Here is a 25,468-nt window from a genome sequence, read left to right on the forward strand (position 1 = left end):
TAGGGTACGCGACGACGCGCACCATATGTTGCGCGTCGCCGCGTAGCTTACGCCGTCGGCTACGCCGTCGATTTAACGCGGAACCATAATTCAGGCTTAGCCTACGTCATGGGTCAAAGGTGAACCGGAGGAAACAGAGCCAGCATGGCGGCGGAGCAGAGCCGGAGGAGCGTGAGCTCGGCCAAAATGTCTAAAAAAGGTGCGTTTTCGCTCATAATTCATCTAGTCATTCACACAATAGGCTTTTAAAACGCTTCTACAACCTAATATCGTAAATATAAAAGAAAGCACTGAAAGATGAAGTTGTCACCGCAGTTTCGTTTATCTTACTAAAGTTTCTCCTGTGGTGCTTTTATTCCAAATACATTTTCCAAATAAATGGATAAAAGCTATCAGCCTAATCAATGTATATGGGCCCTGGAGAAACAAAGTAGGCTACATATTATTGTTGTTTATGCCCAGGTTATGTTAGTGTTATTTACATGGGTCATCTGTTTGTAGGGACATTAAAATATACATTTGGTAAAAACTTTTATTAAGGAAAGATAGCACAGTAACTCCCTCTAGTATTGTACTGCCTTCGAGGGGGATTCAATACCTTTTCTCTCTGACTTTAATATTGATAAACTCCCTGTCCTATGAGAAGTAAATGGTCTGTGACTAAACACAGATTTAACTTTATAAAACCAGACTTCTGTTTATGTTTATGTTTATTAAGGATCCCCATTAGCCGACGCACAAACGACAGGCTAGTCTTCCGGGGGTCCTATTTAAAAAGTACAATATAAACAACAATAACATACAATTCCAGTTACAAAACATACACAGATCCAATTGCAATTAAAAAGAGAAGAAAAGAAGAAAAAGAATAAATCACAGTTCCCAAAATGATAACATAACACTAACTCTCCAATCTAAAAAATGACTTAACATGTTTTTTGAATGATTTCTTGTTTGGAATGCTCCTAATATTTAAAGGAAGAGTGTTCCATGATGAAATTGCTCAACAGTGTTTTTCATTAAATTAGTTCTTGGTCTTGGTAATGTAAGTTGACGCTGAGTTGAAGCTCTGGTACTGTAATGATGAACATCTGCACTATAACTAATCTGATTTGAGAAGGCAGTGGGATGCCTGCTATGAATAATGTTTACAATAAATAATAATAAACTGGTAGATAACCTATGATTCACCTTCAGCCAACTGAGACAAGAATGCATTCGGTCAACACTAGATCTATAAGAACAACTGTATCTTACTTGAAAAGCCACTATACAAATTGAATTAAAAAGTCATGACCCACGACAGCCTATTCAGTAGACAAGAAGGTCAAGGAAACTTCTCTAAAGAATTGCTAAAAAATACTCTTTATTATTGACAATTATGCTTAATTCTGTGAGAATAATATTGAAGTACAGATCTTCCTCTTGTGTCGCAGTGAAAGCCACATTTCGGAGCAACATTCATATATTAGGTCCAGCAATATTCGAACAATGGTAGTTTTTAGGATTATGCCTTCATACATCACCAAAATGGATTTGAAATAAAGCAGTAAAGATGTGATCAAAGTGTAGACTTTCAGCTTTAATTTAAGAGATTTTAAGAAAATATGACATTTACTATTTAGGAATTACAGCAATTTTAAGCAAACTACCTCCAACTTCAGGAGCTCAGATGTTTTGAATAAAGTAGTATAACTATAGTAATCATGATTTTTAAACATTTTTAAAAGTCTGAAGCCCGTGGACATAATCAAATTCAGAGATTTGTCCAGGGAGATGCTTTGCCAGACCTTCACTTCTGCTACCTTCAGTTGCTGCTTGTTTGGGATCCTTTCTGCCTTCAGTTTTGTCTTCAGTAACTGAAAAGCTGCTCTCTTGGGTTGACATCAGGCGACGTAGTTGGCCATTGAAGAATATTTTATTTATCTTCCTTCAAAAAGTCTTGAGTTGCTTTTGCAATATGTTTATTTGTCCGCACGGTGAAGCATTGTCCTATCGGCTTTGTAGCATTTGGCTAAATATCACCACATGAGTAAACACTTGACCTCATATCTCTGGCAACCATACATGCACATACCATCACACTGCCTCCACCATGGTTTACACATGGCGATCATAAGCTGATACTTTTCTTTTACCATCATTTAAATTAGTGGTTTATTGTGGTTCATCTTGAAAAAGGAAAAAAATCAGATTCTATAACATCGAAGGCTTTTTGGATGGTCTGATTTTCCTGTCTTGTTACCAGCAGTTTACACCTCTTTGTTATCCTTCTGTACTTGCATTCATGAAGGTGTCTCACTTCTTTATTTTTGTTGATGTGTTTTTTTTTCTTCCTTCACCGAGGAAATAATTCTGCATAAATCCTATTTAGTGTCAATGTTCTTCCATTCATTTTGATATTAATGTCATCAGTGTGCTTTTTCTTTTCAAGAAAATAATGCTGATTTGACTGCACTAAAGGTTCTAGCCACATCGCTCTAGAAATAGATGTATGTTTGTTTTTCAGCCTAATGACGCCCTCCTTACCCTCCACTTGAGATCTCTGTGGAGTTCATATTAGTAGTTCCAGTCAAACAGCTGCCAAATGCAACTCAGTACCTGACATCAACTCCAGACCTGTCATCTGCTTCAATGGTCTTGAAATAATGAGGGAATCTCAATTGAATCTATCTGAATCTGAATAGACCAAATTTGACCATTTAGCCTCTTTTCAGTCGACTGTCCAGATACTTTTGATTTAAAATTGCTGTAATTCCTCAATAGTAAACTTTTGTGAAACTTCTTAAAGCTCGAAGTTAAAAACGGAACAAGAAAAAAAACTAATTATGCTAGAGGTTACCCGCAGAGGACATTTAAAGAGAAACAACGTTTTGACTTTGTTGTGGTTTGTGTGACAGGTGGGAGGCGTGGCAAGCTCACCGCTGAGGAAGAAGCTAAAAGGTGAAAGGGCGTGTTCTCGCTGAGTGCATGTTTGTATCCGTGCACCATTTCAGACAGCGAGCAGAAAAGCTGAGTGAATATTTCTTTTTTCCTCCAAATGCATTGATGTTGTTTTGTGTCAGGAGGGAACAGGTGAAGGAGCAGCTGATGCAGCAACTAGAGCTGGAGAGAAGAGCTCTTAAAGTGGTGGAGCGCCTCCTAGAGGACAGCGTGGCCGAGGACTTCCTGGTCGACTGTGTATGTATCAAGTCGTCAGTTTTAGAGTGGACAAAACGGTTTTAACTGTAATGAGATGCCTGATAAACACACACTTTCATATATGGTTTTTTTACATACATTTTATTTTACTTTTTGTAAATATTTTAGAGATTTTATCCATTTGTGATGAATACATGATCAATTATGTCATGGTACTTATAAGTGTGGTATAAAACAAGAGACCACATGGTACTTCAATTTTTAATTTTAACGCATTGAATTTAAAAACATCTACAAAAATAATGAAAACCTGTTTACTTGTGTTAAAACCGATTTACTTATAAAACTTTAGTCTTGTCAGATTTGTAGTTTGGTCCAAAGCAGAAGATTGTAGCATTGAATGAATCAAAAGACCAACCAGAGGTCACGCTGAGAAGGCTGAGACCCGCCTTGCCCCAGGGTCTTGATCTGCTAGACGAGCAACGTTTGGGTCTTAACGTTCACATGTGTTTATGTAAAAGGTGAAACGCACCTGAGTTCAATCTAACCAAACATGCCAAATGTGATCAGAGCCCAAAAGGGGAACTTATAATGCTTTCTTTTCTTCACAGGCCAAGTTCATCACTACTGCTAACTACAAAGATACCGTTGAGGAGAGATCCATTTTAAAATGTTGTGGTTATCCAATATGTTCAAATAAACTTGGCAAGGTAAGACTATTTATTACAGTCACCCTGGTCCTGTGCAACTATCAAATGCCATTTCTCAAGAGTCAGTGATACCTTTCTTCTTTATTCCATAGATCCCAACTCAACAATTTAGAATATGTACGAAGACTAACAGGGTGTTTGACATCACAGAGCGTAAGGTTGGTGCATCTGCATTTTACATTGACCAAAACATGTTTAAAGAAGCCATCAAGAGCTCTTTTTTTCCCTTTTCTTTGTTTTAGATGTTTTGCAGTAACTTTTGCTACAAATCCTCCAAAGAGTTTGAGTTACAAATATCACAGACGCCTCTTTGGCTCCGGACGCACGAAAGGTATTTGTGCCGACTCTGCGCTCTGTCCTTAATGTGAACTACGAACTGGCTGTGAGCTCTAAATGTATTTTCTCTCTCTCTCCGACAGTCCTCCAGGGATTAAGTTACTGAAGAAAGGAGATGGGTATGTACTCTGTTTATTAAAATTTGGAAATATATAAATGTCAGCTGATGAAATGTCACGGGTAAAACAGAAAAGAAGGTCTAAAAGGCAAAAAAAGAAAAGTCCCAATAAAGAGATTATTATAAAGTATTATAAAAGACTCATCCAAAAGATCTGAGCTCAGCTCTCGATTTAGTTTTTATTTCCAGTTTGGTTCAGTCTGTTTTTTTTGTGCTGTTGCTCGCCGGCACAAAGGAGAATTGAAATGCATCGTTTTGAAGTTCAAGCAAGAAGTTTAATGAGATGAAACTCATGGGTCTGATTCATCTGTCTTCTCTATTGGGATCTATTAGTGAGGAAGTCTTTGCAGCGTCAGCGACACGTCGTGGACAGGGTGTGATACCCTGATCCCACAACATATGCACCGTTACAAACATTTCTAATTCACACCTGGCAGGTACATGGAGTTACAGATGGATGCCGGGATCTTTTTCAAGGTCACTTCACTAAAAACATTGTATTATCTGATTCAGGGCGTATAAACATCAGACTTTTCTTAAAGTCAGCTTTCATTTCTTTTTTAACTGCAATGTTTACAAAGAATTTCTCGACTTCCAACTGAAAGTCTGATTCTGATATTTGATGAGTAGAAGCGTCTTTCTGGACCAAACCCTGACAAAGGTGGGAAGATTGTGTGTTTTTTATTATAGACTTCTTTTGATGATGAGGCAGTTCTTTAAAAGCAAACTGAGGCATTGCAATGCAATATAATCAATATGTTTATTCAAATAAATATATACAATTTGTACAAAGTGACTGTGGTGATAAGTTGTCACAGATCAGAGGAAAGTCAGTCCTCCACAGCAGGATGCCAGCAGAAAAACGCCTTGATCCTCCTGAAGAGTTTACTCTTCAGAAGTTTGTTGAAGGGACCAGAAGAGACCGAGTCTGCTGCTTCACGTCCATCAGAGGAAGAGTCAGGATCTTCATCACAGGGTCCAGGTGTGAATCCTGATCCATCAGAGGAAGAGTCAGGATCTTCATCACAGGGTCCAGGTGTGAATCCTGATCCATCAGAGGAAGAGTCAGGATCTTCATCACAGGGTCCAGGTGTGAATCCTGATCCATGGATGGACCTGCTGTCTGGACGGTCATCGCCGGTGTCTCCGTGTGGACCTATGACTGCGTCTGGATCAGGTTCAGCAGCTGCAGAGGTCTTCACCCCGTCAGCCGAGTCCTCCACCGGACAGACTTCCATCAGAACCTGGGACATTTCCAGACTGCAAGAATATACGACACTCAGTTAATGTATCGGTCAGTTAACCAGTCGTCCCTCCAACCTCATGAGTCGTAGCTCCAGCGTGAGCAGAGCTGATCCCTTACTAGTCTCTGCTGTCCGGCTGCTCGCTCAGGTGGGACATGGTGATGAACGGGTGCAGCAGAGCTTCACGTGGACAGATTCTCTGATCCCCGTCAACATGCAGTAAATGTTTCAGGAAATCACAGAAGGCCCTCCTGTCCTCGTATTCAGCAGCTTCAACTTTTGGATACACCTGAGTTTGGAAACACGTCAGCTGATCAGCCCTCAGAAACAGATCAATAACTGCCACTGGTTCAGTGTGAGCTGCTACAGAGCAGCAGAGAGCACCTACATCAATCAGGCCACCCAGAGACGTGGGCAGCTCAAACAAGCAGCCCGGCTGTCCTGCCTCCACGTCGTTGGCTGATGAATATTCCTCTGGTGTCTGCAGGAACAAAATCCACAAGAACTTTAAGAAGATGTCAAATCAAATCCTGCCACCTCCTCTGATCAATAAAACACGTTTCTCTACCATCAGCCTCCATCCTGTGCCGTCAGCAACCTCCTCCTGCATGAAGTAATACTGCGTATACAGTCCAGCACGGAGCACGTGCTCCTCCGGCTGACCCAGGATCTCAACCAGGCACCTCATCTGCAGACACATTTACAGCATCAGCTGACGCTCTGCAGAAAGTTCCACCTGCGTCTGGACACGCGTCCCAGTCGGCTCACTCACCATCTGATAGTCACATGTGACGGGGAAGAGGTTGTCAGCGAGGTAGAGGAAGGCCAGGACGCAGCCCAGCCCCCACACATCTACGGCCTCAGTGAAGGGAAGGCCGAGAGAAACTTCTGGCGCCCTGAGGAGGAAACACAAGAGCAGAGTATGAGAGAGCTGAGGAGGAAACACCAGAGCAGAGTATGAGAGAGCTGAGGAGGAAACACAAGAGCAGAGTCTGAGAGAGCTGCTGAGCCCACGCAGCACGTCTGGGCCGACGGCTGAGCCGTGCAGGTGAACCCACCTGTACCCCGTTGGCTGTAACTCTAACCCAGGCTGCACGTGGGAGGCTGGGATGGCTTCACCAAAGTCGATGAGTTTAACCCTGGGAGACTGTTCCCAGGCATCGACGACCATGACGTTGTCAGGTTTGATGTCGGTGTGCAGGACGCCCAGACCCTTCAGGGCGTCTAAGGCCACCAGCAGCTGCAGAGAGACAGAACCAGACGGGACGGATGAAGCTACACAGAGACTGATGTTTCTGCAGCGGTGAGCAGCAGCTGATCTGTCCTTCCTACAGTAACACAAACCTGCTTTGCAATCGGGCGGATCTCATTTGGAAACATGGGCTCATATTCTTGCTCTGCGAGCACATCGTACAGATTCCTGTCCAGCATCTCAAATGCTAGACAGGTCTGGCCCACGTGCTCAAACCGCTCGAAGAACTTCACCAGGTTACAGAGGTCTGGATTCAGGAGATTGATGGTCGTTAATATGGACACCTGAAGACAAGAGAAGGACAATACTGGATTATAGAAACGAGTGTCGGCATTTCATGGTGTTGAATCTGCTCGCAAAGGAAAAATGTCAACATGAAGAACAGGAGTCCAGGGATGGACCTCTTTCTCAGTGTCCTGGTCAGACTCCTTCTTGAGGATCTTTACGGCCACCGTCTCTCTGGTCTCCAGATTCAGACACCTGGCTACTTTGCCAAAACAGCCCTCACCGATGAACTCCAGAACAGAGTAACTGGAGGAGTTTCCAAGCAGAGTTTGGCCCGCCTGGATCTCAGGTGTGGACTGTGTGACTGTGGGGAGACACGGTGAACATGGACAGACGTGTGAGTGACGGCCGTCCCTCGGCCAACAAAACACAGACGCACCGCTGAGACGTGGACGCATCAACCGCTGATACTTCAGTTCATATTTATTTCAAGCGGTACAACATTTTTTCAACATAAGTGACCTTAGTGCAACAGAAAATTAAGCAAATACCTTTTAACAGTAGACGTGCAGGTTCAATATTAAAATTAATTCATTAACATTCGAAAGGGAAAGGGAAGAAGAAAACTTATTTAATCCCACCCCTGTTTCTCATCAATAACTTGATAGATTTTTAAGGCTTCCTCCTGTCTTAACATTTAAACCCGAACAATGAACAAAAGACCTATATCAAATTATAATAAAACTATTCTACAGTATTTCATAACCACAATGTGTGTAAAATTAGGAACAATGTATATTATCACCATGGGTGACAGTTAACTGTTAACTTACATTTATAATACATACCAGCAATGGTAAGGACAACAGTACCAGAAGGTAATGGACAATACATACCAACTTAATGAGGAACAACAAGTACACATCAACATTTCAAGACCGAAGTTGATTTAACACAGTGTTACAACCCACTCACTTTATACTTTGACCAGACCATATGTTTATATAGCAATTCAAATCTGTGGATATTTTGCCATTGCTTGTATTGGATATCCAGACTGTTCCAAAGTCTCACACCACATACAGACACACAAAAACCTTTACGAGTGGTTTTAACTTTAGGTATTTTCTCTCCCGAACTTCATGATCATTTCACTGAGTTCATGGACATAAAAAAGGGGTCTGGGAGGAAAGCGCCTTCAAAGCAACACTGGACTCGACTGACAAACTCTGCTGAAGTTGATTCTCTGCAGTATTTTTCAGTCCTGGTCTTTTGTTTTACAGGAAACACCCGAATGTGGCACCAGGGACCAGTTTCGCTGTTGAACTGGTGTTTTTTACGGCTCTTACCTGATGCGTCGATGGCATCTGAGCTCAGCCAAGAGGACATCCTTCAATCTAGTCTCAGATCAGTGTTTCTGAACCAGAGAGAATGAACCTTCAGGCTTGAGTTTGCTTAAATTCAATACGTGCGTTTGTCTTGGTTGAATCGCGTGTCAAAAGAGTGTTTGTCTCTCAGGTTTGAGGTGCAAACGACAAGAATCCAGCAAACATCTGCCTTTGGAACTCTTATGACATCACAATTGATGACATCACAAGCACCTCCACAAGTCACTAAAGTTCTATTTGGAATTCTCCGTTTTAAACACAGAACTTCAAACTGATGAACATGTTTTCAGTCAGATGTTTCATAAACATCTCAGTTTTTTTCTTCTGGAAGTGAAAAAGGGAGAGCATCATCTTGAACTTCAGTAGTATTGTTGGTATTTTTTAATTGGTTTAGATTCTGACGGTCAGAACATCACACATCACCACAACTGTGACTGTGGGTCCATTCAGCTCAGTTGCAGTTTTCACACATATGTATGACAACATATTTTGAGCATAACACATTTGCTATTATACTACTACTGCTAATACTGTCATTTAGCAGACGCTTTTATCCAAAGCGACTTACATCTGAGACACACACCATGGAGCAGTTAGGGATAAGGCCTTGCTCAGTGTTCTTAGACCAGGACTTCTGCAAGTGTTACTGAGCCAATGAAATGGTTTTCATGACAGAATCATGTCTGGTTTTAACGCAGCACGTCTAACAGCCCAAAGATCAAAGGCATCTGGTGTTGACTTTTCCCGGTCCTCTGAAGCTTGTGATGATGGGATGTAGTGTAGATGAAGACACATTCAAGGTCTTGACAGTTTCATGCAAAGGAACATTTTTCTGAAATAGTTTCTAGTCAGTTTTTCACTGATCGACGTGTATCTTTTACCTCTAAGATGCTCCTATAATAACCAGGATGTTGACAGTTAACATTAATAGTTGCACAATGTTCCTCCAGGTGTTTCTTTTTAAAACCGTCTACTTTTTCCACTTTTGTCGCCCCTGTCAAACCTTTTTTTTTTTTCTTTAAACTCATTGCTACCACCAAGTTCGAAGAAAGCTCATCATGAAATTATAAAATGTCTCATTTTCAACATTTGATTTGTTTCCAGGGTTATGTTGTGACTGCATTTAATAAAATAATACATAAAATACGCTGAATACAAAGCTTTGTAATCTGCTTTTATTTATATTTTAAATGTGTACCAACATTTCTGAAAGGATGTTTTTGATCCAGTGTTGTGTGTATGTCCAGGGGGCGCTCTGGAGAGGAGGTGATGCTGTCTGCAAGACGCCTGGCAGAGGGGGAGATCGAGAACCCGCTGGCTTCATCATCCGAAGGACTCAACAACGATGGACAAAGCTCGGCGGGAGCTGGCCACAGCGATGGCAGCGACGGAGAGCAGGACTTTGTCTCCAGCGTGGTCTCCCAGCAGCAAAAACCCAGGGTGCACTGGGGGGACCTGCCGAAACGCACAGATGAAGACGGCGAAGGGAAACACGAGGAGGTTAAGATGAGACAGAATCTGCTGATGAAAGGAAACGGAGATGAGACTGAACTTCACCGAAGTCAAACCAAAGAGAAAAAAGAAATAAGAAAAGAGAAAGTAAGCAAAGAGCCTTTTGTTGGAAAAGAGCTGCACAGACTAAACACTGACGAAGCAGCACAAGGAGAGAGGGACTCACCTGAGGACATAAGTGTGGAAGAAGTCACAGCAAAGATAAACACGTGTTTATCTGAAATCTTCACTCAAAGTCCTGACCAGCCAGAACCAACATCCCCACTTACGTCTCCTGCCGTAGAAACAAAACCCTCACTAGAAAGCGAGCATCCCCCTCCTTCGACGTTGACTGTTGCCAGTCAGGACCAGCACAGAAAACCCTCGTCAGACCCGCCCGGCCTCAACATCACACAGGTGGGAATGAGCAGGACAGGAGCGGCAGGGCTGCGAGATCTGCTGAAGAACCTTGCTGCACCTGATGCCATGCGGCTGAATCTTCTGGAGGGTTTGAAAGCAACTTTAAAAGAGTGGCGCACCGATGAGACTGTGACGTTTCTTTACGGCATCGATCCTCCGGCGGCTTCCGCTGCCGCTGATGTGAAGGAAGAAACGGAGGAGTTGGACGAGGATGACCTCGAGGATGATGTGACGTCGACCGGCGCTGAGGAGCAGCAAACGCCGTCGGCTGCAGCTCCAGACTATGAGACGCTGCAGAAGGCGACCCAGCAGATGGAGCTCAAAGTCAGAGAGTTTTACAAGGGGACCTGGGTCCTGCCTGACCAGGAAGGGCCGCTGAATGGAAATGAGGTAAGTGGAGGAGGAAGTGGGAACCTAATCTGGAACTATCGTATCCAGACACTTAAATGTACAGATAACAATCCCAGATCAAGCAAAGTTGGAACGATGTGGACAAAACGCAGCAATTCTCACATTTACTGTGACTTTTATTACACTGCAGACAGAATTAAACTGTTATTTTCTTTTAGTGTACTTAATTGTATGTTTTAATACAATATATTGTTTTATTTATACAACATATTTCTGCATTTCACAACAAAACATTGTTTTGAAATGTTACCACTGTCTCTGGCATTGAAGACAAGTGATGAAGAGTTGTTCTTTTTGAATGATTCTTCCTGTGAACAGGTGGTTAAATCTGCAATGACAGTATGGCACCGTCACAGTTCTCCAGAGTCTCTGTTAGGGAAGGTCAGGACTGCACGCAGGACATTTGAGTACCTGTACCCTCATCCTCCTCAGCCATTAAAAAAAGACACAAAGGGGAAAAGATGTGATCTTGAAGCAGAATGTTTTGCTCTAAACTTTTACTTTTCTCCAATAATGCTGCTAAATGTATTTAATCTTTGCTAAGGGCACTGATGCAACCCAGAACCGTCACAAAGCCTGGCTTTTGGATTTGTGCTGGTAACTCTCGTCTAGAGGGTCCTTTAAGTCTTGGTTTGGAGCACATGCCACTTATGGTGCAAAAATGGATGTATGTTAACGAAGAGAATCACTGATTTGGGGGAAAAAAATAGGGAATATTTTTGTTCTGCAAAGAAGTAAAAGAATATCTAAGTCTCACTTTTTTTTTTAAAATTAAACATCTTGTCTATTATCCCAACTTTGCCTGATTTGGGTCTATAGCTGTGTCTCTGGCCTCCTGAGAACAGTCCCGTTTGTTTGTCGCCCCAGGCAACCGCCCAGGACAAGAGCACAAAGGATCCAGTTTTGCCGCTCGTCGACTCTCAAGCTCAGCAGCTCATACAGAAGAAAATCACAGTGGAGAAGCTCAGCGGCTGGTGAGCATGTGTCTCTTGTTTTTTATCAAGATGTGCAAAAAGGTTTCCTAATTTTATTTTGGTGCACGCAATTTTATATTTAAGCAACTTCTTTATTTTGACAATTTTATTTTGGTGCACTTTAATCAGCAGTATCTTTTTTTTCTGCAACTTCTTTATTTTGACAATCTCTTCATTCACTAACTGTACAAAGATTTGATTCATTTTGTTCGAGGTTCCACGTGTCCAAAGTAACATTAATTATCTTCATTTATTCTCACACCACAAACACACTAATATTAAAAAAAAAATAGATGGAACAAGATTTGAAGACGCAACCCGAACATTTAAAAAGTGGGAGTCAGTGTCTTTGGCTCTGGCGTCGTCCTGCTCCGCCCTCTGCAGTATGAAGTTACTGCTGCATTTAGATTTTTTTTTTTTTTTTTTTTCAAACAGCTTAAACAAACAGATACATTAATTCATGTTCTCATGTGTCCCTGTGGCGTTTAGCCTCAGGAACATTGTAGGCCCACTGTGCCTCACCATGAGTGACGTCTCCACCCACTTAAACAACCTGGTCAGGACGTTCAGGTCAGTACAGCACACACACACTCGCTCTTTTTCCCTTTAGCAACATTTGTGCAGTTAAACACCTGACTTCTAGAGGTGAATTGAAAAGACATCCTTGGACCCAACAACGTATGTTAAGATTTAATGCATTTGATTTATTTTTCACTCCATGTTCTTCATTTGTTGCTACAGTAATTGCAGTTAGATTCTCACCGTATGAAATATCCTGAAAGTTATCACTGGTATTTCTGAACCCTCGGGCACTTGCCTGCAGCTATGATCTAAACATGAAAGTATCCTGCTTGAGATCATTGATCACAAGATTATTAGAAGATGAAAATGTGTGTATCCTTAAAAGTGGACATGAAATATGACCAGAGGTGTAGTTCTACTAACCGCTTCTAATAACGTTCTGTGTTTTTACTCCTAGAAACTTCTGATGTAAGAAGACTAAATATATGCTGTTAAAGTCAAATCTTTTTATAAAGCACACAGAATATAAGAAACAAAGCAGTTTATACAAATGCAATGCTGCATGTAGGCATCATCCTAACGACAGGGAAGAGATGAGTCTGTAACAGTGATTTCAGTGTCCGTAAGGTGGACTCTGGGGTGTACTCTTCCATCACCCAAGGTAGTTTGTAAAGCCGGGCATACACTGTGCGATTGTCTGCTCGTTTTGAACCGATTTTCCATTCCATTTTTTGGATCGGGCCAGATTTCGACCCAATCGTTGGTCGTCCCTCATGCAGTATACGTGGGGTAACGACGAGAGAGTAACACCTCACGACGAGCTCCCGATCACAAATCGTGTGCTCGCAAGAAAAATCAAGCGTGTTTGAAATCCTGGTCGCTGGTGAAGGTATCGCACAGTTGAAGCAGCTACAGCCCGATTGGCCTCATCCTTTCGCAGAGCGCATGCACAATCTCTGATGTCACGTCAAAAAATATTAATTGTAGTTTAAAGTGTTGCAAATTCACATTACAAATCATGTTTTAATAGCAGAAAAAAAAGACTGCATTTCCCACGTCTGCCCAGCCAATTTCTTGTCCAATCACGACGTTGTTTAATCCTTTTTTCATTTATCGCCACACAGAATGGCACAAATTGCTAAGTCAGCGTGTTTTTTTTTGCTGAGCATCTTCGGTGTCTCCCACTTCGGGGTTCCTCCTCTTCCACTTCTTTTTGACGTTGCAGTTCCAGTAACAGAAGTCCGATGTGAGGATTATGAACGTATAGTGTGAGCAGACGGGTCGCATCAGAGCATCGGGTCGTACAGTGTGAGACCATAAATCGTGGGCTGCCAACTTTTGAACTCAGCGATCTAGTCGTGCAGTTTGAGATGGGGCTGAATCAAACACTTTGAAATATCGCACAGTGTATGCCCAGCTTAAGCCCCTCAGTGGCACCGGGGGTGGATGAGATCTGCCCTGAGTACCTCAAGTCTCTGGATGTCGTAGGGCTGTCTTGGTTGACACGCCTCTGCAACATTGCATGGAGGAAGGGACAGTGCCGTGGGAGTGACAAACCGGGGTGGTGGTTCCTCTTTTTGAAAAGGAGGACCGGAGAGTGTGCTCCAACTATAGGGGGATCACACTTCTCAGCCTCCCCGGGAAAGTCTACGCCAGGGTACTGGAGAGGAGAATACGGCTGATAGTTGAACCTCGGATTCAGGAGGAACAATGCGGTTTTCGTCCCGGTCGTGGAACACTGGACCAGCTCTACACCCTCCGCAGGGTGTTTGAGGGTTCATGGGAGTTTTCCCAAGTCCACTTGTGTTTTGTGGATCTGGAGAAGGCATTCAACCGTGTCCCTTGTGGTTCTGTGGGAGGCTCAGTGAGTATGGGGTTCAGGGCCCTTCTGCTAAGGGCTGTTCGGTCTGGATGACCTGGGCTGGATGGATGGATGGATAGGCTTTTCCACACAGAGGTAAAAAGTTGACCAGATTAAACTGCTACTGTTCCTCATTGCTCGTTCACAAAGACCAAACGGAGATTGTGCCACCTCCGTTTAGTCTGTGAACGAGAAATGAGGAACAGTGGCAGTGTATGATTGCATGATTAGACATGGCCTCTCTGAATGATCTGAGTGATAACACGCCTCGCCCTTACACACATACTACAGCTCTTCTCCCCTTTTCAGTCATGCTCACTGGATTAGTGTGGGTACCAGGCACAGCCCTAACAAAGGTTTCTCATTTTTAAATGTAACTGCACTATAGTGTGGACGTAGTCTTAGTTCGGGAAAATATTGATTTCAGAACTGCACTGAGCTGCTTGTAGATTATTATTTCAAATGAAGAAAGTTGAACTTCATTCAGATTTATAGATCACTCGGACAGCTTTGTAAAGGTTGTAAGTACGTTTCTGCTGCCTAACTTAATGGGCAAACTGACATTGATTTCATAAGCAAAATGATGTGAAAACCATATTGTTTCCTAAAAATATACCTTAAAGCAAACGATGGCATTGGGCACTAGAGTCACCTCACAAGTGACGGGAGTAGCAGAAAATCATCTCAACAGGTCCAGAAAAGAGTCTTAACGTAGTGTAATCTGATTTACTTAAAGGTAGGACTGTCCATCTAATCACATTTTTATCTTGATTTCAGTTTTAGCTCCCAGCAATCATAACAAAAATGTAATCAAGAGAAAAATGTTTGGCAACATATTCTGTGTTGTATTGTGAATGACACACACTTGGCCACTGGGGAATGATTCCCAAGTAAAATGAAGGTCATCCTGGTTTTTCTGGCCAAAAGTCTTTCAGGGATCATTTGAGCGGCTCGACAAGCATTTGCTCTGCTGACCTCAATCGTTTTCATTCAGTCCATAATTTAAGTTTATAGCAGATAAAGGCAACATGTTTCAAAAGTCTGTGGATAATCATTTTAAATGATAACAGTGATTTCAGTGATGACCACAATAATCACTATTCTTTTTTTATTTATTTTTTTCCACAATACGTTTGTCATTTTTTTTTTTTTTACTTTTCCAAACATACACTTATTTTCACATCACACACATACACTTTTACACCATTTTCAGTTCGGATATAGATAGTTAAATTGCATTAATTAGAAAAAATACAATAAAATATAAAATGAATGAAATGAATAGATAAAGAAAATAAAATAAATATAGAAAATAAAAAAATCTTAAATTAAATAAATACAATAAAGATATTCCCACAACAATTACAAATTTGTTTCAGATAAACCTTACATTTCCACCCGTCATGATATGCAGCTACGGTTCCCAGACTGCAGCAAAGTCTTTTCGGTTGCCCGTGGCGATGTACGTTAATCTTTCCAGTCCAATAGTACAGAAAGCTCCCTTATCCACATTCTTCATGTAGGAGCATCCATACTCTTCCAAATAATCGCTCTGCTAATAATCTTTCCATAATCCAGCAGCCCCGGGTCACAGGAAGATTTTTTTTTATGGTGCATAATAAATTACATTTATCGTAAGGGTGTATCAAACTACATGGACAAAGTTTTATCATTTAATGGACAAGTCCATAAGGAGACATTTTTCCACTTCTCCAGGTGCCACTGGTCATTAATATTGCTTTATGTTTACAATTTTAACCATTAGGAAAATACAATAAGAGAGGTAATAAGAATTGCAGTTTATTTAATAACTCTCAAACTTTGTGCCACAATTGAACGTTTCCTGACTTAGACGTACGATGTGTTATGGACTGGTAAGGATGTTTTCAACAAATCACTGTGTCTGTGATTTAAAAGCACATCTGGCAGTAAAGTAACACCTCCAGAGTCCTGCTTCCAGGAATTCTCTCTGCATTGTTGAGGCCCTGCGGATAAAGGTTTCAAACCAGCAAACATGCACAAGGCTGTCAGAGCGTCGTACATCACTGTTGCAGGCAGGGATCTGGTAGTTGGTAGTTTTTTCCTTTTACGCATACGTTGATTCCTTACACCGTGTTAAGACGGCTAATTATGACACGAGTTGTCTGTATGTTGACGTGTCATCGTTGCACCTCGTAAGTCTGGGAGCTTTGACTGACCTTTGGTCATCTCTGGTTTCATTCACAGGTTCACCAACAAAAACATCATTCACAAATCTCCAGAGTGGACCCTCATCGCTGTGGTGCTTCTGCATCTGTAAGTGAACAACGCACTTGTGTGAATGTGCTCGTTAGTAGTTTAGTGGATGAATCGAGACAACGGGACCGTCTCACGGAAACAAGCTCCTTAGAAATTGACTTTGTGGTGCATTTCAAAACCTGCTAGAAGTTTTGACGGTGTTTTTCCCGTGTGTGTGTGTGTGTGTGTGTGTGTGTGTGTGTGTGTGTGTGTGTGTGTGTGTGTGTGTGTGTGTGTGTGTGTGTGTGTGTGTGTGTGTGTGTGTGTGTGTGTGTGTGTGTGTGTGTGTGTGTGTGTGTGTGTGTGTGTGTGTGTGTGTGTGTGTGTGTGTGTGTGTGTGTGGCAGTTCATGGGCAGTTCCGTGCTGCTCCCGTCTGAGTACACACAGTCTTATCTCTACCTGATTGCCCCTCTCCAGATCCGTGATGCAGGAACGAAGGCACACATAAACACCCTTGCATGCGCTTATGTTAAGAACACACACACATTAGTTCTTCTGTACACACTCTTGCAAAACGCACACTTAAAGGTGCCCTCTCTGGGAAAATGTCCACCTGATGCTCTGCTGATTCTGATTTATGGCTCGCTCTGTGGTCCCACATCAGTTTGCTCACTTGTCTCAACACTAGGACCTTAATTCTGCTCTTTGAAAAGAATACAGGTAAAGACAGTAGGTGTTGAGCAGGTTGTGGGGCAGCAGCCTATTAAATCTCGCCACTGGAGGTTGATAACTGTAACAAATAGACAGCAGTTTTTCTGGAAAGAAGCTTAATTTGTTTCCACTCACACAGTTATACACTATAAAAACTTTCCTCTATGTGAAAAAGATATATTTATATATTTGTCTTTTTGAGACGACTGTAGGTGTCTTCTCTAAATCACTGCTTTTACGTTTGTTTTTTTCTTTCTTTATTAGTTTTAGACAATCTGCCTACTCTACTCTTGGTTCCACGTCCGACTGATACTCTATGATTTCATCAGGTCCCTTTAACCCGTGAGCCGGTGCGTCGCTCCACTCCTCCGTCATGAATAATTTGGTGGACTGTCTTATCTGTCTGCTGCGTGGCAGCTGTGGAGCTAGTCTGGCCTCTATTGTTCAGGCCGGCTGAATAATGGATGCCCCCCCCTGCAACACTAGATCCTGGGTTGAACTGGAGACTAACCAGCAGTGCACCTCCACACCGGTGGACAGGTGGGGTGTGTGTGGGGGGGTGAAGACTAGTCTAACTCTGTTCCTCTAAGGATTTACCTCGGGGCCGTCATGTTTGACTGCAATGATTTTTAGTAAAAATGTACCTGTCTGTCATGTGACCTTAAATGACGCATAAACGGTTACTGACATGCAAAGATTATCTGGACCTTAGGAGTATGACATCTTCATCAGCCATATGTTGCCTGATGTTTGTAATATTGTAAGTTGCTGTAGGGGATATACATATTAAACATTTATAAACTGGTGTCTTTCATCTCAGTCTGTTGGGGTTTGTGGGAGCTTTAGATATTGTATCCTGTCACGATCACATATTACAGATTTCTCATGTTAAATCCTGTTTTTCAAATCAAAACCTTGACATTTATATCAGTATTAAAGACTTGATAGAGCCACTGAGTAGAGGTTTATTCCACAAAGCAAGAGTAATCTGTGTAAAACTAGTAAAAACCTTCTTTAAAATTAGTTTATGTTTTGTTATTCTAATATATCATAAGTGGCTTAAATTGAACAGTCTAAGCTGAAGATGTGAGCTCCGGGCTGCATGAGTTCTTATTAATCAGTGCTGTTTTTCTGCAGGTGCCTCGTGTGTGATCGGCCCGTTAACCCCCTCAGTGATTTATTTTAGCGTGTTTTGTGTTTCAGGCTGGCAGAAGTGTCTCCAGTGGTGCGAGAAGCCTTGAAGATGGCAGATTCAGTGGAGTATTTGAATACGCTGATGGGGGAGCTGGGCCTGCAAGAGCAGGACCTTCTGAACGTAGTTCAACTGTTTAAAGTCCCAAAACACTGATACCCCAAGATGTCTGTATGCTTTTGCAAATAGAACAATTAAATAAAGCATGTGTGTTTTATTTATTGTTGGTTTGTTCTTTTTCAAACAAAAACTAAGTGATCCAACTTGTAAGAGTGTAGAGAGAGGTGGTACTGTGGAGCAGTATTATGTACACAATCTGTGGTGAGATATGTGCAAATCAGATCCTTGAAGTTTCAGAGCTGTGGGCGTTTATTAACCTGGGCAGGGCCAAACAAATCACACCCAGCTTTTCTCCACGGAAAACGCCATATGCGCCCGCTGCTCATTGCCGGGCCTCTGCTGTAATAAAAGCAGTGCCATTTCTCCACACTTCCTTTACATGGAGGTTTATAGCCCCACGTTGCCATTTGTTATATGGGTATGTGAACTCTGTTTATCTGGGAATATTTGGCTTTGGCCAGGTGGCGCATGCAGCTAAACGTTCCTCTGTTGAATATTAGAGATATCACTTTGACCTGTCATGTAGATTGGGGACGTGATTGATGGTCTGCATGACTTCACACAGCTTCTCTTTTTCCACAATGCGCAGTTAAAATCACTGGACCGAGAAAGATTTAACAAATAAATTCAGTTCTGTTTTAAATCCTGTATGAAATAATTGAAACTGACAACAGCTCTTTGAGTCAGTATGTATTCCACCACTATTTTACAAATAAACACAATATTAAAAGCAATTTCAAGTATTCACCTTTTAAAATAAACGATAAACTTCATTTTCATAAACATATATGTAAAAACACAAATGGTCAACAAAAACATAACATACTAGTTAAATAAGAGGTAAGGCAAGCCAATACATCACACCAAATGATCTGCGCAGCCGCAGTACACAGCGCGCAGGATTCAATGTTAAACCATTGAAATGTGCTTATTTCAGTCCGTGCTGCGTCTCTTTGTGCCTCCGCAGGTCCACTTTCCTCTGGAAACCTTTCCCACACAGGTCACAGCCGAACGGCTTGAAGCCCGTGTGTTTGCGGCTGTGCGTGATGAGATTGGAGCTCTGACTGAAGGCCTTCCCGCACACCTGACACTTGTGCGGCTTCTCACCTGCGGCGGGAGCACAAACGCATTCATGTTGAAACCCTGGCCTCGTGATCGCACCCGGGACAAGTCGTGGCCGCACGGCGACTCACCTGTGTGGATAAAAGTGTGCTTTTTCATGTCGGACTTCTGGTGGAACCTCTTCCCGCAGTACTGGCACGGATAAGGCCGCGTGTCCGAGTGGATGAGCAGGTGCGTGGAGAGCGTGGATGAACGCTTAAAGCTTTTGCCGCAGATTTTACAGCTGAAGCTCCTTTCCTGTACAAAAGATTCATAATATAACCTGGGAGGCCTCAAAAAATAGATTTAATAATAATAAAAGATATGCAGGCATGATGCCACCAATGCCATCGGGCCGCTTTACGCACGCCGGTGGGCCTGCAGGCCTCCGGGGTCTCACCTGAGAGTGGACGGCCCGGTGCTGGTCCAGGCTCACCGCGTGGCCGAAGGTTTTCCCGCAGATCCCGCACTCAAAAGGCCGCGTGCCGCTGTGGGAGCGCCGCACGTGCACCTCCAGCCCGTGGGGGGTCGAAAACACCTTAAAAGCACGCAAACACCTCTTAAGCCACTTTAAACAATCTTAAAATGAGTAAAAAATCATTTTCCACATGTATATCATTTTAAAATGACTGAAAAGAGAGTGCACATTTAAATACGGATCCAAGCTGTTGCATCTTCCCAAACTCAAATTTATGTCTGTAGGTGTGTAAACATTTACCTTGCAGCATTTGATGCACTTGAACGACTCGAGGTTGGAGTGCATGAAGTCGTTTTCTGCCTTGATTTCCGCGCCGCGGGGCGGCTGCTTTACAGCCAGATACAGGCCGTCCGCGTCCCGCATCCTGGAGATGTGGTGCGCCGTGGCGGGGTAATCCTGCAGGCATCCGGGCCCGAGGCCCCGCTGCGCGTACAGCGGCTCGCCGCTGCCGTCCTCTGGGCCGTAGACGCCGGCCTGAGCCAGGGACCCCCTGTGGCCCCGGAGGGGCCGGTGATAAGGCCCCTGCTGGGCCAGATGCCGCAGCTCGGAGCCCGAGTATCTGGGCCAGGAGTAAGGGAAGAGCGGGATGCTGACGTGACCCTCTTCTACTGCGGGAATGGAGCATTTCTCGGAATCTGCAGAGAAATTTGGACTTCGTTTGAAAACTTTGACTGAGCTCCAGTCGCCAGGTATAGCCTATTTGCCGAAACATTATACTTTGGTAAGTCAATGTATGATTAAGTCCCCCCAAAACAACAATATTACAACAATAATAATAATATAAAACCATTACAGATTTTTCTGCTGGTTCAGCAACCAACAAAACAAAACATTATTTGGGGCCAACTTACAGCTTTGATAACAGTCAGATATTAAAACCGTCCCCATGTCACTTTTAGGCTGTTCATGTTTCGCATCTGCTCTCTAAAAATATCACACGGACCAGATTGTTTCCCCTTATTCAAGCACTGTTGGTGACTGAAAATAGTTTTAGGTTTTAAAAACTCGTGTAAAGAACACGATTCACCTTGTTTGTTTTTTTTTTTTTTTTACCAAAAACTGCTCAAATGACTCTAACAAACTTTACTGAACTTTTGTCTGAATGAAAAGAAAATATTGTGTGGACCTGGTGAGGAGGACGGAGACGGAGGACGCCAGAAATCACAGTCGGGTGATCGTTCCCCCTCGCTGGCCCTGCAGCTCAGCGGGGAGCCGGAGGACAGCGACCCTGGAGAGCGCAGCCCGGCCCCGGGGGACAGCCTGTCCGCGTCGCCCCTAACGTCTTCTTGCGGCTCCAAATGGGTCCCAAACTCCCCGTGAGATTTGGACTCTATTAAGAATAAAATTAAATTGTAGTTATAAGATCGACATATCCATCATGAGAACTCACTTAGAACTCGCTTAGTCCAAACATCCGTGCGTAATTACGCACAAATGAACCCACCTGCGCACGTGTGAGCCGGCACAGAGTCCGCTCTGCTGCTGCAGGCATCGTCCAGGTAGCGGGGCTGGTGGTAGCTGTGGGCCCTTTTGCTCTTCACCAGGAAGGACCTCGGCATGTTTATTTTCCTTTTTTTTTTTTTCTTGTTAACTCTCCTCCAAGCTGTTGCTCTGTGCTCTTCTGCTCTGGAATCGTCCTCTTGGTTCCTGTCCTCTCCACGCAGCTCGAACTTTATCTCTAGACAGATTGGAAGACCATTGGTTGTCAGGCGAGACGGCGTTGGGATTTTTGGCGGGTCATTACGCATGCGCAAAGAGGCAGTATCGTTTACCAGGTGTCGCCGGGCAGGTGGCCAGGAGCCGGACATCAGTAAAAGCCCCCCGGCGGGGTCTCCAGAGATACGGGGTTTAAAAGGAGATATAGCCCCTGTGTTTATAGGTATATTGCCAATGATCTCCGAATATCAAAAAGGGAAGGTTGTAAACTGTAGATATACTGGTTCCTTAGACAAACCTGTATAATCTTAAGATTTTGAAAATATATAGGTTGAATCGTGTAATTTTGTAGAGATTCTGTTTTTTTAAATAGATTTTACTTTATTTCACAGGGAAAAACAACAACATACAAGAGTGTAGGGCTATAAAACATCGATTAGTTCCCAATTACTGACCATTGTCAGAAATGTTATTAAGTAATGCAAGACATTAAATAACTTAAATTAAAACCGAGATTGGATTTGAGGCCAAGCCCACTCCGAGAGTGTCGCACTTTAATCTAAATCGGCTTCATAATGAGCGGACTGTGACGATATGGCACACTTATTAGCTGTTTAATTAAGTTATAATAAGGCATAAAAAAGTCTGTGCTTCTGGCATGGTGAATGTAGGAAAAGCTGGATAATGACTTGTTTGTTTGGTTGGCTGAAAAGTGATCCTGTTAATGAGAAGCGCACGGCCAGTGCGCACAACAGCCTGCCGGTGGGGAGCTGCGGTATCTCTTACAGTTCCACTCACTTCAACCTTACTGCTTTACATCATTAAAGCTCCCTCCAGGCCCAGGCGCACACCCAATTAAGATGCCCATTGACGAAGAGTGCGAAAAACGAGAATATAAGTGCAATTTGGAAAGGAAAATAACATCTTAAAAATGATAGGCTACATTAAATCAAATATAGCCTAAAGCCAAAAAAAAAAAAAAGAAGTTGTGAGCAGAAATCTGTTAGGCTCTGAGTGCAAATCATGGCGAAGATTTGGGCTGTGTTTAAGGTCAAAAGCAAAGCAGTATCGATTTAAGCCCGATGTGGGAGCAGAGTTTGTTTGATGCAGCTGCTGCGTGTTGGAGCTGCGAGCACGAGATAGCCAGGCATGAAGCTCAAACACGTGTTTCCATACTCACACAGCTGTGACACTGTCCCAACCCGAGGACACGCACTGGCCCGGTGTCCACATAAATGCTCTGAATGGTAAAACAGTGTCAATACAGGGCCACTGCAAACTATCTGCCTCTTAAGCCTGAATTATGGTTCCGCGTTAAATCGACGCAGAGCCTACGGCGTAGGGTACGTGCGTCGCCGCGTACTTTACGCCGTAGGCTCTGCGTTTGTGTAACGTGGAACCATAAATCAGCCTTAAATACAAACACACTCTCTCCCTCTCTCTCTCTCCTGTTCTTCCCCTCCCTCATAAATTAATTTTCATGTTCGTCAGCCATGACAGACCCACAAAAACACTGATTCATTTTCTTGATAAAAGAGCTCAGCACTGCTAAAATCGTCCAGCATTTGCATTTCTACTAATAAATCATGTTGCCTTGTTAGAACTGACTTCCTTCTGTTATTTTAGGGGTTGTTTTCCCATTTACAGCTTACACTCGGAGCCAGATTTACTGTGGAGGTATGAAAAAGAAAAACTAAATGAAAGAAGAAGAAAGTAAGAAAACTCTTTCAAATGACTTGTGCTGTCATCTTATACTCTTCACCTCTTCTACTTCAAATAAATGATAATCGTGTCACTCGTATAGGTTAACAGTTTGGACATCAGCCGAGATTAAAATGGCAAATTTCACATTCCTCACTGAAGGATGTTCAGTTGCGCGTTTAGTGAATGCTGTATTATTTATTCCGACTCTGGAGGGAAGAAACGCGGCGAGAGGCGCGGCCTCGGCGTGACTGCGCGTGCAGCTCAACACTTTACACATTGAGTCAGAACAGGAAACCAAACGCAGTCAGAGTGCTATCAGTGCTCCGACAGCCTTTCTCCTGCCCCCCACCCCGCACCTCCACCACATCTTCCCCACAGGCCTTGATTCTCGCTCTTGTACAATTACAGCAAGTATGTGATTGAAATAGAGGCCCACTTGTAGCCATTGGGACAAAACACATAACTATCCTTGGTGTCAGGGAATACATGCTATCTGTAGTGAAACTGATCTACAACATATTTTTATAAATGGTCAGCGGTGTAATATTCAGTATGTGAAGCGTATGTTATTCTTTGAGTATAAAGAAAAATGGGCCAATGACATCTGGCATAAACCGAAACTTAGAACTTACCGGTTGATGAAGAATATTTATTGTCCTGAACCTTATGTGACTTTACCCCTGGATAGATCAAAAATATCATTATGTGCTCAATTGCAAACTGGGATTCTCCCTCTGGCCATAGAAACAGGTATAACTCTGTTCCTGAAGAGGAAAGATTATGTAGTGTTTGTGATCTAAATGTTGTTGAGGATGAACTTCATTTTTTGTTTTATTGTCCATTATATGATGAAGCCAGGAAGTTTTTATTTCAGAAAATGCAAGATTGTAAACCTGAGTTGTTTTGGACTGAGGATGATGCTAAATTGGAATGTTTTTTTAAAGAGGAGGTTTTCTCTATAGCTACCTTTTATAAAGAGAGCCTGGAAACAGAGAAAGGACAAATTATATGAAAATTGAGAAAGGATCTGATCTGTAATGTATAAGTGGAATTTATAATTTTGTGTTTGTGTTTTTGTTCGTATGCAGCTGATGTTTGTTTGCTGGCGTAGTTTATTTGTGTCTTGTAAGCCCTTATAGGCTGGGCACCTTAGAGGTATATGACACATAAATAAACAATTCATTCATTCATTCATTCATGTAGCCATCAGCCTGGGAGGAGGAGGAAGAGGAGGAGTAGGAGGAAGGGTCCTGCTGGTGCGGGTCTTGTGGGGGAAGATGTATTTTTTACATTTCTGTCAATAAAGCTGCTCACAGTCTCTTGTTTTATCAACCCTGAATCTTTTGTGGCACTAGCCAGTTTTGGGAGACCCCAGTGGGGTCTTCTCCTGGTTTTTAATAATAACTGAGGTTGCAGCTCCTCCACATGTGAATGTTGAATGCACAGCAGCTCTTTTGAATATATTCTTTATTATGACTGTATATTAGCAACAATAACAATCTCACTGACAATAATACGAAATGAAGACACACGGAAACGGCAACCCAAGTAAAGAACATTCACAACTCAGTGAAGAAGTTCAGAACCACAATAGATACCTCTGTTTTGTTTTATTTTAGCAGAAATAGACACTACACTGCAAAAACTCAAAATCTTAACAAGAATATTTCTTATTTCTAGTTAAAATGTCTCATTTTTAGTCAAAAAAAAATCTCATTACACTTAATCACTGGAAAAAAACAATTTTCACCTGTTTCAAGTAGATTTTCACTTAAAATAAGTAGAAAAATCTGCCAATGGAACAAGATTTTTTTTGCTTGTAATGGGAAGATAAATCTTGTCCCACTGGCAGATTTTTCTACTTATTTCAAGTGAAAATTGTCAAATAACAAGTTATTTTTCTGGTAATGACTCTTGTTTTAAGTGTAATTAAATTTTTTTGGACTAAAAATGAGACATTTTAACTAGAAATAAGACAAATATTCCTGGTAAGATTTAGAGTTTTTGCGGTGTAGAATCAGTTAGTCTGCAGAACCAGCATCCTTGAGTCTACTGGTTGAAGAACATCACTTCACTGTTACAGTTAACAAACATCTGTCGAGGGAAACCTTGTTTTTACTTATTTTTTAATTTTTACTTCCAGCAAAAGTGAGTAGTCAACATGTTTTTGCACCAAAGCTGTATTTTCCTGCCAC

At 42.4% G+C, this 25,468-nt stretch overlaps 2 protein-coding genes across 3 annotated transcripts; one reads left to right on the forward strand and one right to left on the reverse strand.

Annotated features, from left to right (window-relative positions):
• Positions 1–115: 115 nt before the first annotated feature.
• On the forward strand, positions 116–18,431 carry rpap2 (RNA polymerase II associated protein 2). Its single transcript, XM_061732620.1, has 12 exons — positions 116–199; positions 2,901–2,943; positions 3,066–3,180; positions 3,753–3,851; positions 3,944–4,009; positions 4,094–4,182; positions 4,271–4,306; positions 9,662–10,715; positions 11,604–11,710; positions 12,200–12,280; positions 16,320–16,388; positions 18,226–18,431. The coding sequence occupies exons 1-12, from the start codon at positions 145–147 to the stop codon at positions 18,368–18,370; spliced, it is 1,959 nt and encodes a 652-aa protein (XP_061588604.1). The 5' UTR covers positions 116–144; the 3' UTR covers positions 18,371–18,431.
• Positions 18,432–18,904: 473 nt separating this feature from the next.
• On the reverse strand, positions 18,905–22,826 carry gfi1aa (growth factor independent 1A transcription repressor a). Of its 2 annotated transcripts, XM_061732622.1 has the most exons (7): positions 22,750–22,826; positions 21,358–21,591; positions 21,040–21,243; positions 20,154–20,548; positions 19,836–19,973; positions 19,528–19,693; positions 18,905–19,441 (listed from the first exon to the last, which is right to left on the reverse strand). In XM_061732622.1, exons 2-7 carry the CDS (start codon positions 21,470–21,472, stop codon positions 19,263–19,265), a joined length of 1,197 nt encoding a protein of 398 aa, XP_061588606.1. In that variant the 5' UTR covers positions 21,473–21,591; positions 22,750–22,826; the 3' UTR covers positions 18,905–19,262. The 2 variants fall into 2 exon arrangements, with proteins under 2 accessions (XP_061588606.1, XP_061588605.1); XM_061732621.1 differs by lacking the exon at positions 22,750–22,826 and having other exon boundaries at positions 21,358–21,808.
• Positions 22,827–25,468: the final 2,642 nt, after the last annotated feature.

Source organism: Cololabis saira, chromosome 10 (assembly GCF_033807715.1).
Source record: "Cololabis saira isolate AMF1-May2022 chromosome 10, fColSai1.1, whole genome shotgun sequence".
Taxonomy (NCBI): Eukaryota; Metazoa; Chordata; class Actinopteri; order Beloniformes; family Belonidae; genus Cololabis; species Cololabis saira.

Excerpts from the sequence above, each read along its gene's own strand:
- rpap2 (XM_061732620.1), top strand. The coding sequence starts at position 145 with ATGGCGGCGGAGCAGAGCCGGAGGAGCGTGAGCTCGGCCAAAATGTCT. Across the intron at positions 4,183-4,270 it reads TGGCTCCGGACGCACGAAAG|TCCTCCAGGGATTAAGTTAC; the intron begins GTATTTGTGCCG and ends TCTCTCCGACAG. Across the intron at positions 16,389-18,225 it reads GCTGTGGTGCTTCTGCATCT|GCTGGCAGAAGTGTCTCCAG; the intron begins GTAAGTGAACAA and ends TTTGTGTTTCAG.
- gfi1aa (XM_061732621.1), bottom strand. The coding sequence starts at position 21,721 with ATGTCCGGCTCCTGGCCACCTGCCCGGCGACACCTGGTAAACGATACT. Across the intron at positions 19,974-20,153 it reads AGTGCATCAAATGCTGCAAG|GTGTTTTCGACCCCCCACGG; the intron begins GTAAATGTTTAC and ends CGTGCTTTTAAG. Across the intron at positions 19,694-19,835 it reads ACCGGGCCGTCCACTCTCAG|GAAAGGAGCTTCAGCTGTAA; the intron begins GTGAGACCCCGG and ends TCTTTTGTACAG.